Source organism: Petaurus breviceps, unplaced genomic scaffold (assembly GCF_028583685.1).
Source record: "Petaurus breviceps papuanus isolate PSGF00001 unplaced genomic scaffold, PetGlider_PUasm1.0 189, whole genome shotgun sequence".
Lineage (NCBI taxonomy): Eukaryota > Metazoa > Chordata > Mammalia > Diprotodontia > Petauridae > Petaurus > Petaurus breviceps.
Window position 1 is genome coordinate 29,192,338 of NW_027185809.1, and position 13,924 is coordinate 29,206,261.

Sequence of the window (13,924 nt, forward strand, 5' to 3'; positions counted from 1 at the left end):
ACTCCAAGTGGGGTCACAAAGAATCAGACATAACTGAAATGGCTAAACACACAAACAGATATACACACATATATGTATATACATGTAATATACACACATGAAATACATAAATATGTAAAAATGTGCATATATATAATATTTATAGAACTTTATTTTATCATTTGAATCCCACAGTAGACCTGTGAGGTAGATAGTATATATATTATTCTGTCCATTTTATAGATGGAAAAACTGAGACTCAGTACCTAGTTGTCATATAGCTAATAAGTGCTGGAGACGGAACTCAGACCTAGGTCTCTTGACTCCAAATCTGTGACGTTTTTCCCCCATTATACTACTAGGTAGCTGTTTACAGACAATCAGGCAGCTCTTCAACATGTCCTCACTGTTTCTGAAAAATCTTGAATGTCTTAATCCCCTTTTATCAAGGCAGGTGCAGGTGGCGGGGATCACAGTGGAGAGAGGAAGGAAGATGGCTAGTGTAGACATCGGTAGGGAGGAGTTTGATGAGGTCTTTAGTTGACAAATTCCTCTTGACCCAGCGGGGCTTAGGATTTGGATGGTCTCATTAATGGAATATTCAAGCACTGCCATATCTAGCACCTGCTTTTAGGCCCGAGTACGGGCCATTTGGTTTTTGAGCAGGAAAAGAAACTTCATCTTTTGGGATTTCATCTTCATCCCTCTCCCTCCCCCCCAGCTGCCAACAAGTGTGAACTGAACTGCATTCCCAAGGGGGAGAACTTCTATTACAGACACAAGGAGGCAGTGGTGGACGGGACCCCGTGTGAGCCGGGCAAACTGGATATCTGTGTGCAGGGCGCTTGTCAGGTGAGCCGGTGGCCAGCCCTCTCTGTACCTTTCATGATCCCTACCCAGGGCTGAGATTTGTCTCTCCAAGATCACCCATTTCTACTTAAATGGCAAATCCTGTGGCCTTTTGGAGTCCTCTAACTTGTCTGTAACTTTTGACACTGCAGATCATCATCTCCTCTTCTGGATACAGTCCTCCCTAAGTTTTTATGGCTGCACTTTTTCTCGGCTCTCCTACCTGTGTTACCCTTCTTCCTCAGCTTCCTTTGATGGATCAATATCCACCTCCCATTTCCTGTATATGAATGTATATACTTCAAGACTCTGTCCTAAGTCCTCTTTATTCTCTCTCCTTTTCCGTCTTCCCTTTCTTCCCCTTTCCCTTTTTCACCTTCTTCCTCTCCCCTCTTCTCCCTTTCCTCCTCTCTCTTTCCCTCTTCTCCTCCCCTTTTCCTTCCCTTTCCTCCTCCCCTTCTTCCTTCTCTTCTCCCTCCCCTCTCTGTTTTTATTAGTTCCCATAGATTAAGCTGTGATTTCTATCAGATGATTCCCAGGGGTGTGTGTGTGTGTGTGTGTGTGTGTGTGTGTGTGTGTGTGTGTGTATCTCTATCTCTATATCTGTCTGTCTGTCCAGCTCCAGTCTCTTTCCTGAGCTCCAGTCTCACAGCATCAGCTGCCTACCAGATCCCTCCAATGTCTCATGGGCATCACAAACTGAGCTCATTACCTTTTCCCCCTTTCCAACTCCCATATTTCTGTTGAGATTACTGCTTTTCTTCCAGTTGCCCAGATTTGCACCTTCAGAATTACCCTCAACTCTTCCATCTCCCTCAGCTTTTACATTCAATAAATTGCCAAGCCTTGTCAGTTCTGCCTCCACAATCTACGTTGCATCCATCCCCTGCACCACAGTCACTGCTAGGATTCAGACTTTCTTGCTCCTTGCCTGGACCATTTCAATAGCCTAACTGGTCTCCCTGCCCCTCCCATCCATCTTCCATATAGGTGACATTATAAATCCTAAAGCACAGGTCTGACCATGTCACTCCCCTGCTCAAGGAGCACCATTATCTTCTTCTTGTCTCTAGTATAAAATAGAAACTCCTTTGCTTGGCTTTTAAAGCTCTTCTTCATCTGGCCCCAGCTATCTTTTTTTCTTTAATTTCTTTTAATTAACAAAAAATAATTCTATTTCCCTCTCATCTCCCCCTCCAAAAAAATTTTAAAAAACAAAACCCATATTAATAAATTTCAACTACCTTTCCAGATTTATTGCTCATTGCTCTCCTCATACACTCTAGATTCCAGCCAAATTGGACTATTTGTTGTTCCCTCTACATTGCTTTCCTTCTCCCAACTGGGTGCCAGGCCATCCATCACCCAAGTCTGGACTGAGTTCCTCCTCACCTACTTGAGGAAATGCCTGGCTTCTTTCTTTCTTTCTTTTTTTTGGAGGGGGGAAGGTAGGGCAATTGGGGTTAAGTGACTCACCCAAGGTCACACAGCTAGTTTTGTGTTAAGTATCTGAGGCCAGATTTGAACTCAGGTTCTCCTGACTCCAGGGTTGGTGCTCTATTCACTGCGCCACCTAGCTGCCCCTCCTGGCTTCTTTCAAAGTTTGGGTCAGTGCCATCTCCTACTGGAAGCCTAGCTTGATTCCCCCCAGTTGCCATTATCTTCCTTTAAGAAATTACTATTTATTTGTAGTAGCTTTCTTTGAATAGATCTTGTATTTAATTTTCTGTATGCATGTTATTTTTCCCTGATGGATCCTAGGTTCCTTGAGGTCAAGGACTGTTTAATTTTTTTTGTCTTTGGAATCTCCAGTGTCTGGTACAGTGCTCGGCACATAGTAGGACCTTATTAAATGTTATATTGGCCAGAAACAGGGACAGAGGATCTTCTACATCAGATGGGGAAGATTCCCATGCTATTACCCATGAGGCAGCACTCCTGGGGAGATTCAGGGCACTGTTGCACATCTGATGGGGGATGACAATAGGTTATAAAAGAACTCTGATCCTTATCAAAGACTTATCAAGACAATGCCTGTGATTCAGTCTAGGAAAGAATTCAGTAGGCCCAAGCAGACTTGGAGTCAGAATTGTAAAAGTTTATTGTTATGCTTTGAAGCGGGCAAGGGTCCTTAGGGGACCTGCAAACTTAAAGAAGATATAGGCATAGTTTTTAAGGAGTTTAGGCAATTAATCAGATGCCAATTATATTAACTAGGTGAGTAAGGGTGGGATTAGGGAGGAGTTAAGGAGTGGTCAGTGCTTAAAGGAACATGCACTTTTAATGTCAACTGTGCAGGTGTATTGCCCATAATTCACTGGGAAATAGCCCAAGGGGGTGCTACCTGGAGTTGTGGTTTTAGGCCTGAAACATCACTAAGTCAGCTAGTGGTCAGGGCTGACTGAGAAGTGCCTAGTCTGCCACCCATCAGTGTCATGTTTGACAAGATGGATGTTGGGAACCAAGGCTAACATAGACTCAGTATGTGAATAATTGGCTAAAGAGTTAACCCATAGATAGGGCATTAAAGGATTCATGGGTGCAGCTGCCCACTTTACTAAGGGGAGATAACATTTGCCTAAGCTAAAATGTTTATAGATGGTTTAGTGAAGGATTCATAGGTGTAGCTTGTTATTGTTCCAAGCAGAGATAAACAATTCATGAGTTGTTGCTGGGCAGAGTGCTGGCAGGGGGAAGGGGCAGAGTTAATGCTCTGAGGTTGGGGAAGGGGAAATGTGATTTTACAGATTGGTTTTACAAATTGATTTTACAAACTGATATTACAAACATAGATCCCAAGCACCCCTTCAATTCCATGAACAACTGGGCCTTGATTCTCTTATTTAAGAGGTCAGTCCCAGGCATAGAGTGCCCTTGGAGTGCTATATCCTTGAGATGGAGGTAAGTAGAATAGCCTTCCCCTCTGGCCTTTGACTGACAAAACCCTAAACAATTCAGAGTCTGGTCTCTCGGATTACCAGCCTTCTAGAGGAAGAAAGAACTCCATAACTCCATCCATGGCATATATGAGCCGCTCTTTTTTCCTGACTTTTTAGTCTCATTTATTCAGTCTGATCCTTAACAACATTGGCCTCTTCTGTCTCTCCTTCCTGTCCTGTGCCCGGGCCTTATCAGGCTGTTGGCTGTGACCATATGCTCTACTCATCTAAGAAAGAAGACAAGTGCCTACGGTGTGGGGGTGATGGCCGGACCTGCTATCCAGTCAAAGGCACTTTTGATGCCAATGACCTCACCAAAGGTAGGAGGCCCTGGCCTTGACCAATTGCTGGAATTAGGAAGAAGGAGCTTAAATATACTCTATTGCTCTGATCATGAGAAAGAGAGAGAGAGAGTGTGTGTGTGCATGTTTGTGCATGGATGTGTGCATGTGTGCAATTCTTTCCCTTTTCCTAAAACCTGTTGCTGTCTACTCATGGGTCTCCAAATGTTTACTTCATGTTTGGTCTGGGCTCTATACCTGGTGCCTTTTTAAAGCACTCTTTCCCCTTGTGTTTCCTCTCTAGGCTTATGTCACTGCTCCCTCCTGCGGTACCCCCAGTACCTTAGACCACTGATTCTCTATATTTCTTTTCTTTTTGGAGGGCAGTTGGGGTTAAGTGACTTGCCCAAGGTCACACGGCTAATTTTTGTGTTAAATGTCTGAGGCTGGATCTGAACCCAGGTTCTCCTGACTCCAGGGCTGGTGCTCTATTCACTGTGCCACCTAGCCGCCCCTAGATCACTGATTCTCTCCTGGGTAGAAGGGGTAGCTGCCTTAGTATTGGGGATGGGGTGGTCATCCCTGCAACAGGCCCAATTGCCTGAACCTTCTCTTCAGTTGCCTCTGGGCAGGGCTACATTCTCTGTGCTTAGAGAGGACTGGGGTTTTTCCTAAGGATAGCACCTGAGCCCCAGCTAACACCTTGCTATGGTTCCATTAAGAAACAAAAACAGAAAAATCCAACTTTTAAAATTATGCATTTAATTGCTGGTATTTAGCTGTTCAGTTGTGTCTGACTCTTTGTGACCCTGTGGATCATAACATGCAGATACTGGAGTGCTTTGTCATTTCCTTCTCCAGTGGATTAAGGCAAACAGAAGTCAAGTGACTTACCCAGGGTCATATAGCTAGTAAGTATTTGAGGCTAGATTTGAATTCAGGTCTTCCTGAATCCAGGCTCTCTATTCACTGAGCCATCTAGCTGTACTTAATAGTCATCAGTAAATATAAATGTTTAATATAGAAAGGACAAAAATGGAGGATTGACTATGAAACCATTAATCTACTACATGCAGCTTTTTTTTTTTAAGGCAATGGAGTTTAACTGACTTTTGACTGACCATAGCTAGTAAGTGTCTGATGTCAGATTTGAACTTGGGCCCCCTTGACTCCAGGGCTGGCACTCTATTCACCACACCACCTTGCTGTCCCCATATACAGCTTTAAAAAGATTAGCCAGATCAGTCAACAAACAAAGGAGTACACATCAACCTTAACACAGTGGTGTCAACATCACCTTTCTTGTTAGTATACTCTCCAGAATTTCCTGTACTACTCTACTATTTTTTTGTTTTTAATTTAATTTTATTCTTTTCATTTAAAAATTATTTTCTTTCCCTTTTACTACCCACTCTTCCCAAAGCACTTGTAACAAGTAAACAGAGTTAATAAACAAATTCCTGCATTGGCCATGCCCTCAAATTGATGTCTCAGTCCACATCCAATGTCCATCCTTTCTCTGTCAGGAGATGGGTAGCATGTTTCATCATTTGTCCTCGGGAATCATGATTTGTTATTGAATTGATCAGAGTTCTTATACCATGTTTCCCCGATAATAAGACCTATCCCGAAAATAAGCCCTCCCCTTACTGTGTAAGATCCCTCTAAAATAAGCCCTCCCCCGAAAATAAGCCTATTGAGATTGCTACTGTGGTGAAGGTGATCCCCTGTGCTACACGCTACATTACGATACCCTCTGTAAGCACCGTCCCCCCCCCCCCCGTGAAATGCACGCCGCGCTCTGAGCTGCATCCAATCAGAGCTGCAGCAGTGAGCGCGTCATCCTGTTCTTCCCCAGTGATTTGCTTATTGAATAAAGGTACATTTTTTTGTTCACATTTACCTGTTTATTAAAATTGCTGTCAATGTTCATTAAAATAAGCCCTCCCCTGAAAATAAGCCTTCTGTCCAAAAAAATTAATAAGACAGTGTCTTATTATCGGGGAAACACGGTATCTTTCAAAGTTGTTTGTCTTCCTGATGCTTTTATTGTATAAATTTTTTTCCTGGCTCTGTTAAACTTTCATCTCTGCTATGTATTTTATTTTATTTAATTTTTTAACCTTTTTGGAGGGAGGAAGGCAAGGCAATTGGGGTTAAGTGCCCAAGGTCACACAGCTAGTAAATGTGTCAAGTGTCTGAGGCCAGATTTGAAATCAGGTCTTTCTGACTTCAAGGCTGGTACTCCATTCATTGTGCCAACTAGCTACTCCTATTTTATTTTTTTCCTAGTTGCATGGGCAAACAGTTTTAAACATTTTTTAAAATTTTGAGTTTCAAATTCTCTCCCTCCCTTCTTTCCCCCCTCCCTGAGGCAGTAAGCAGTTTGATATAGGTGTATGTATATATATGCAGTTATACAAAACATATTTTCATCATGTTGTGGAAGAAAACAGACCAAAAAAAAAACCCTGAAAAAAATACAGGAAGTGAAAAATAGTATGCTTTGATCTGCATTAAGGTTTCATCAATTATTTCTCTGGAAGTGGATAGCATTTTTCATCATATTGCTGAAAATAGCTAAATCATTCTCAGTTGACCGTCCTACAATATTGCTGTTACTGTGTACAATGTTCATCTGGTTCTGCTCACTTCACTTTGTATCTGTTCATATAAGTCTTTCCAGGATTTTCTGAAATTATTCTGCTAGTCATTTCTTGCTTTGCTGTGTATTTTAAAGAAATGTTTCATCAATATTTCTTCCTTTCTTTTCTTTTCCTTTCTCTTCTTTTTCCTTTCCTTTTTCTCTTCTTCCTCTTTCTTTCCTTTCCTTTTTTCCTGGATACATTCTATCCAGAATAATCAATGAGCATTTATTAAGCACCCACTGTGTGGTAAGTGAAAGACAGCATGGTATAGTGGATAGAGTTGGTTTCAGAGTCAAGAAGACCCAGGTTCAAGTTTTACCTTTGATAAATGCTGGCTGTGCCAATGGTTCATCCAGGTTTTGCTTGAAGACTTTCAAAGAGGTTGAAACTATTGTTCTAAATAGCTTTGATTGCTAGAAAATTTTTCCTTGTATAAACCTGAAATCAACTTCTCTGCAATGTCTGCCCTAGGTCTGTCCCTCATGGCCAAACAAAACTAGTCTAATTCTTTTTCCATTCAGATAACTGTAGATTATCATTCCCCCCAACCCCCACCTCAGTCTTTTCTTCTCCCTCGTTCTTTCAATTGATGCTTATATGACATGATCTTTAAATACCTTTCTTCGTCAACTCTCTCTCTCTTTTTAAAGTATTTTATTTTTTAAATAATGAACAAGTTTCTTTTTTTTACATTCATTTTTTATAAGATTTTGAGTTCCAAATTTTTCTCTCTCCCTCCTCTCCCCCCTCCCCAAGACAAGGCAAGCAATCTGATATAAATTATATATGTGTAATTATGTAAAATATATTTCCACATTAGTTATGTTGCAAAGGAAGAAACAGAACAAAAGGGAAAAAACACACACACACACAAAGAAAGAGGAAATAGTCTGCTTCGATCTGCATTCAGACTCCATAGTTCTTTCTTTGGATGTGGATAGCTTTTTCCATCATGAGTCTTTTGGAGTTGTCTTGGATCATTGTATTGCAGAGAAGACCTAAGTCAATCATAATTGATTGTTGCACAATTCAGCTGTCTCTGACTTTCCAAGAAGTTACTTTGTATTTATGTTTCATTGAGTTAATTTATCCCTGAACACTTTGTTTTCCCTAGAAGAATGTAAACGACTTTTTTGGGGTCTTTTTTTTTATATCCAATACCTAGCACAGTACCTTCTACTTTAAAATCTACTTAATAAATGATTATTGAATCCTTGAATGAATGGATGAATGGGTTTCTTATTATTTATGTTCTGAAAAGGTGGCATCCAGAACTGTATGCAATATGGGCAGACTAGAAGACCCAGAAAATTCTTAGTGTCAGGCACTGGGAGATTGGGGTGTGTCTCTCTAGGGGATCTTGGTCAGCTATCCAATGAGCAACTGAACATGTGTATATGCACATGCCAGGCACTGTGCCAAGAGCTAGGGATACAAAGGACATAAAAGATAAATATATAAAGGATATAAAAGACAGTTTCTGACCTCGAGGAACTCAGTCTAATGGGGAGACAACATGCAAATGACTACATACAAACAAGCTATATAAAGAGTAAATAGGAAATAATTAAGAGAGGGAACTAGAATTAAGAGGGATAAGGAAAGGCTTCCTGCAGAAGGTGAGACTTTAACTGGGACTTGAAGAAAACCAGGGAAGCCAGGAAGTGGAGATGAGGAGAGGGAGCATTGTAGGTATGAGGGATGACCAGTGAAAATGCCCAGAGTTGCAAGAGGGAGCATCTTGTTCCAGACAGAACAGAGGCTAGTGTCACCTGATCAAGCAGTAGGTGGTCTGGGGAGGGGCAGGGTATAAAGAGACTGGAAAGGTTGGGGCTGGGTCATGAATATGTGTGTTTGGGGTGGGGCTGGGGGGTGGGGAACAAGAAACACAATCTGGAACTCAGCTTCACTTTCCTGACCTTTCCAGCTTCATGATAATTTGTCTTTCTCAGGTTACAACCAGATTTTGGTAATACCTGCAGGAGCTACCAGTATCCATATTGCAGAAGCCACAGCCAGCAGGAATTTCTTGGGTATGAAATAACAGCCGATCTTGCCCTCATACTTCCCAAGGCTAATCCCTAGGGAGAATCTGGCTACAGGATCAAATTCTGGTCTTAGATCCCCATACTGAGTACATTGTATTTGTGTATGTTGGCCATAGGGGAGAAAAGGAAGCATAGTTAGAATTGCAGGACATCAGCTCTTCTCTCCCTAACCCTGCATGGGACTTTTCTGGCCACTCCCTTCTTTTTTTTTTTCCCTTCTCATCCTACAGCAGTGAAGAATGTGCGGGGGGAATATTACCTGAATGGCCACTGGACGATCGAATTTGGCCAGGCCCTGCCGGTGGCCAGCACCATCCTTCAATATGAACGAGGGTCTGAGGGGGACCTGGCCCCTGAGCACCTGCATGCCCGGGGCCCAACCTCTGAGCCCCTGGTCATCGAGGTGAGTGGAGCGTATGGAAATCATTGGTTCTCTCTGTCCCCTCCTTCTAACCCACTGAAGTAGGAATGATGCCTGGTTTGTTAAGAGGTGATTGCAATAGTGGGGAACCTATGCCCTCAAGGCCACATGTGGCCTTCTAGGTCCTTGGGTGTGGCTTTTTGATTGAGTCTAAGTTTTATAGAACAAATCCTTTTCTTAAGGGGATTTGTTCTGTGAAGTTTGGATGTAGTCAAAGGGCCATACTTGAGGACTTAGATGGCTACTTGAGGCTGCAAGTTCCCCAACTCTGGGCTAATGTCTACACTGAGAATATGGAGGGCTTTGTTGCAGTTTGCCATGGCATAGGGCTTCACATGGTAGCATTCACCCCTTGGTATTTGTCCTGTGAGTAGCAGTCATGTCCATCTAGGGAAGAGGTTCTTAACTCATACTTTAGTTTTTTAAAACTATTTTAATAATTGTATTTCAGTATAATTGGTTTCCTTTATAATCCTATGCATTTTGTTTTATGCATTAATAAAATTATTCTGAGAAGGGATTCATGGGCTTCACCAGACTTCGAAAGAGTCCAAGACACACACACACACATACACACAAAACCTCGATCTGGGAAACCTTGGTTTCTAAGTCAAAAGGGAAAGAGGAATAGGAAGGGAGAGAGCAGAACAGAATGAACAGGGGAGGTGGGTCCTAAGAGTAGTCCTAGGGCAGGATTTGAACCCAGGGATCTTGACTCTCAGGTACATTGTACCAACCCATCTTCTTCTCCACTCCAGCAGTAGCATAGACAGAGGGCAGTGTAGGGAGTACTGAGTGGCCTGGGTTTGAGCCCTGCCTATGGAACTTGCTTCCTGTGGCAGTTATGGGCAAGTCATTTGGGTTTGGGGTCTCTTTATTTGTAGAGTGAGGAGCACAAATCTTGTAAGACTCGTCTCCCCATTTTGCTTTGGAGCTCAAATGAGAAAGTGAGAAGTACCTTGTAAATTTGGAAGCCCTTTATAAATTTAACCTGTTATGATTATTTCTACTATAAAATAGAGAGAGACAGAGACAGACACAGAGAAAGATCTATCCTAGGAAATGGGAAAGTGGGACAGGAAATCTGGGTCTTCACTGGTTTGGAAATAGGTGATTTCTTTCTTCCATTTCAGCTCATCAGCCAAGAGCCCAACCCAGGGGTGCAGTATGAGTACTACATGTCCAAGCAGCGCCTGCACACTGGCTTCAGCTGGAATCATGGCTCCTGGAGTGACTGCAGTGCAGATTGTGGAGGAGGTGAGGAGGGCAGGAGAGGGGAGCTGAGACAACAGTGATTGAGAGGAGCTTCTAAGGTATAGGGAGGAAGGGAGTCAGGAAAGGCCACCAGGAGGTATCCAGCTGCAGTGACACCCTCCCCCCTCCCTGCCCCAGTGAGGTTGTTGGATGAATCCTTTGGGGATGCAAGCCCTCAGCCTAGGCCCAGCTCACCTGGGCACCCCTTCTTGACAGGTTATCAGACACGCCTGGTGTTCTGCACCACCGACAATGAGGTTTACCCTGATCATATGTGCCGACATAAGCCCCAGCCTCCTGACAATCGGACTTGCAACCTTCAGGCCTGCCCACAAACCAAGCGGTGAGCTCTGTCCCTCCTACCTCCAGGTGACCCTTCCTCCCTTCAGCAGAGCCCTAAGACGGAGGATTTGGGACACACAGTATCAGGGTTAGTCCCTTCTCCAGGAAAGATACTTTCATGGGGTTCGGGACTTGAGAGAGGGACAAGATAGGAATTACCTGTCTGGGAGTAAGAATGGAGCATCTGGCAAATACTGCCCAGGGTGAACTATGCAGGTGCTGTGCTATGGTAAAGACTGAGGAGAAGTGTCAGGGAAAGGGATCCTCCTTCTAGCATCCTGAAATTCAGCAGTTGGTCAACAAGTGTTTATTAAGTGCTCCCTCTGTGCTAAGGACTGAGAGACGAAGAGAGGCAAAAACAGTCCCTGCCCTCGAGGAGCTTACATTCTAATAGGGAAGACCACATATAAGCATGAGCTAGATAGAAGATATATACAGAGTAGATGGAAGAGGCTTTTGAGAGGCAGAGGCCCGAGGGCATCTGTGAATTTTAACCTCCTGATATAACCATCTCCTGTCACCCTCTTTCTCCTGACATGGGGGGGAAGATGCAGAGCAGGAGAATAGACTTATAACCTCTACCTCTTCCTCAGTAAAGAGGGAATCCTATTCACATGGAAGCTCGCTGGAGCCCAGAACCTAAAGGGGGACCATCTGAAATGCAAACCACCGTGCTCCCAAAATGAGCTTCCAGTAGCCTTAGACACCCAAAGCCCAGACTATTGAGAGAATGGGTCTGAGGCATATTCCTCACAGGGTCTCCCCCTCTAGACGAGGGACTTGGAATCAGGGTGGGACTTGGTGGTTTTTACCCTTCTTCCCCCCTCCAGAAGACTGCCACGTCAGACCTGAGTGGTAGCAGAAGAGGAACTCATACTTTCATGCTTTAGAAAAGGGTCAGTCTGGGCCTTGGGTATCTAAGGACCCTGGAAGTTTATTTTGGGAGGATGGTGGTTTGCATCTCAGTGGTTCCCTTTGAGCTCTAGAAGGCTCTGATTGGCATCCTTTTAGCCATAGTCAGGGTATCCTGTGGTAGGGATATGGATGGATGGAAGAGTTTGTGCTTCTGAGGTCTCCCAAACTCTTGTGGAGCCACTGGATCAGAGACTAACCTGGGGTGCCTCCCAGGGCAGATAGGTGCCTGGTTGCATGGCCCTTCCTTCCATGATCTCAGAAGGAGAAATGCCCTTATTGGTCTTTGCAAACCCGTTTGTTCTGTGCACAAAGGATCTCATACCTCCACCCGCCGGGAGTGTGGAGCCATGACCGAGCCCGAGGCATGTGTGGGAAAAGGTAACTAAGGGCAAGGGGGAGCGGTCTGGGAATACCTTCTCTCTGTCAACCTTGACATAGATTGTAGAAGTTTTTTTTTTTTTTTGAGCAATCGGGGTTAAGTAACTTTCTCAAGGTTACACGGCCAGTTATTTCTGGGTGTGGTGCTGAGTATCTGAGCCCAGATTTGATCCAGGTCATCCTGACACTGGAGCCGGTGCTCTTACTCGCTGAGCCACCTGGCCGCCCCTACTGTAGAAGTTTTAAAGCCTGTGGCGGTGAGACCTCCCTCAGCTGGCTAGGTGTTGGGGCTTCTCTTGCTCTCTGCCCCTTTGGTGGGGAAGGTGGCAGGTACTGGAGCTTTGCATGACCCCCTTGGAGTCTGGGAATCTTTGCTGTTTCCATCAGTCTCGGTCCTTCTTTCCTTTTCTCTGTTGGCTGAGTTTTGTCTTCTCGGGAGATGTCAGTTTTGAAATCCAATCTCAAGAGCTCTAGGGAGGTGGGAGCAAGATCAGGAACCTATAGGAGAGAAGGTGACACATTGAGATAAATAACAATACCTTATGGATTCGGATTGTGTCCTATGCCCCTCATGTTACAAAAGAGGAAACTGAGGCCTAGAGGAAAAAAGGGACAATGAAGTCTGGTCTAGAATCTGGATATGTGGTGAAAAGAGTACTGAACTTGGAGTCTGAAGGATCTAGATTCTAATCTGCCTCTGTTACTAATTAGCTGGGTGACCCAGCACAAATCCTATAACCTCTTTGTGCCTCAGTTTCCTCATCTGTGAAATGGGATAATAATACTATTATTAGTTAATATTATTATTTTTTTGCGTTTTGGAGGCAATTTGGGGTTAAGTGACTTGCCCAAGGTCACATGGCTAGTTTTTGTGTTAAGTGTCTGAGGACAGATTTGGACTCAGTTCCTCCTGACTCCAGGGCCGGTGCTCTATTCACTGTGCCACCTAGCTGCCCCATGCCAGGCATTTTGCTATGCACTGGCATGCAGTGAAAGGCAAAACAGCCCTAGCCCTCAAGAAACTCAGATTCTAACTGGGGCTTCAACATGCAAAAAATTGTACATAGAAGATATAAAGAATATAAAGTGGAAAGTAACCAGCAAAGGTTACTAGAGATAAGCACCAGCAGGAATAGGGAAGGGCAGAAAGACCTCCTGAGAAAGGCAGAATCTGAACTGAATTTTCAAGGAAACAGAGTGAAACGAGGAAGCAGAGGAAAGGAGGGGGAGAATTCCAGGCATCAGGGAGACAACCTGTGAAAATGCATGGAGTGTGGAGATGGAACGTCTTATTCAGGCATCAGCAAGAAGACAAGTGCCACTGTATCACAGAGCAGTCAGTTTTATATTCATTAAGAACCTGCTATGTGGGACAGCTAGGTGGCTCAATGGATAGAGTACTGGCCCTGGAGTCAGAGGGCCTGAGTTCAAACCCAGCCTCAGACACCAGACACTTAGACTAGTTGTATGATCTGGGCAAGTCACTTTACCCTGATTGCTTCACAGGAAAAAAACAAACAAACAAACAAAAAACCCTAAAAAGCCCCCCAAACAAAAAACAAATGCAAAAAGAGTCAAAAGACAGGAGTAGGAGTTCACAGTCTAATGGGAGAGATAACAAGAGAATAAATATATATAAACAAGTTATATGTAGAATAGATAGGAAAGAATTAAGAAAGAAAGACTGTAGTTATCTCTTCCACAGCTGGTAGGGGGAGAATGGGGTTAGGGATGCAACTCCCCCTGGACCTGGAAAATTCATGTAAAGTTTTTGGCTTTCCCTTCCTACCAGAGAAGAAGTCTGAAATATTATGGTATTAAAAGATGAAATAGGCTGATGTTATGCAATAATATGCATATCTTTTATGCA

General features: G+C 43.6%; 1 protein-coding gene across 4 annotated transcripts in view; it reads left to right on the forward strand.

The window, feature by feature from the left end:
• The window catches only part of PAPLN (papilin, proteoglycan like sulfated glycoprotein), a 99,804-nt gene that overhangs the window by 32,495 nt on the left and 53,385 nt on the right, over positions 1 to 13,924 (forward strand). For 3 of the 4 annotated variants that reach the window (XM_069092116.1, XM_069092114.1, XM_069092115.1), the window contains exons 6-12: positions 701 to 831; positions 3,964 to 4,087; positions 8,649 to 8,729; positions 8,975 to 9,147; positions 10,299 to 10,422; positions 10,636 to 10,762; positions 11,989 to 12,054. In XM_069092116.1, coding sequence (XP_068948217.1) covers positions 701 to 831; positions 3,964 to 4,087; positions 8,649 to 8,729; positions 8,975 to 9,147; positions 10,299 to 10,422; positions 10,636 to 10,762; positions 11,989 to 12,054 — 826 coding nt within the window. The remainder of the gene's footprint in view (positions 1 to 700; positions 832 to 3,963; positions 4,088 to 8,648; positions 8,730 to 8,974; positions 9,148 to 10,298; positions 10,423 to 10,635; positions 10,763 to 11,988; positions 12,055 to 13,924) is intronic. The other variant, XM_069092117.1, reaches the window with a different exon arrangement.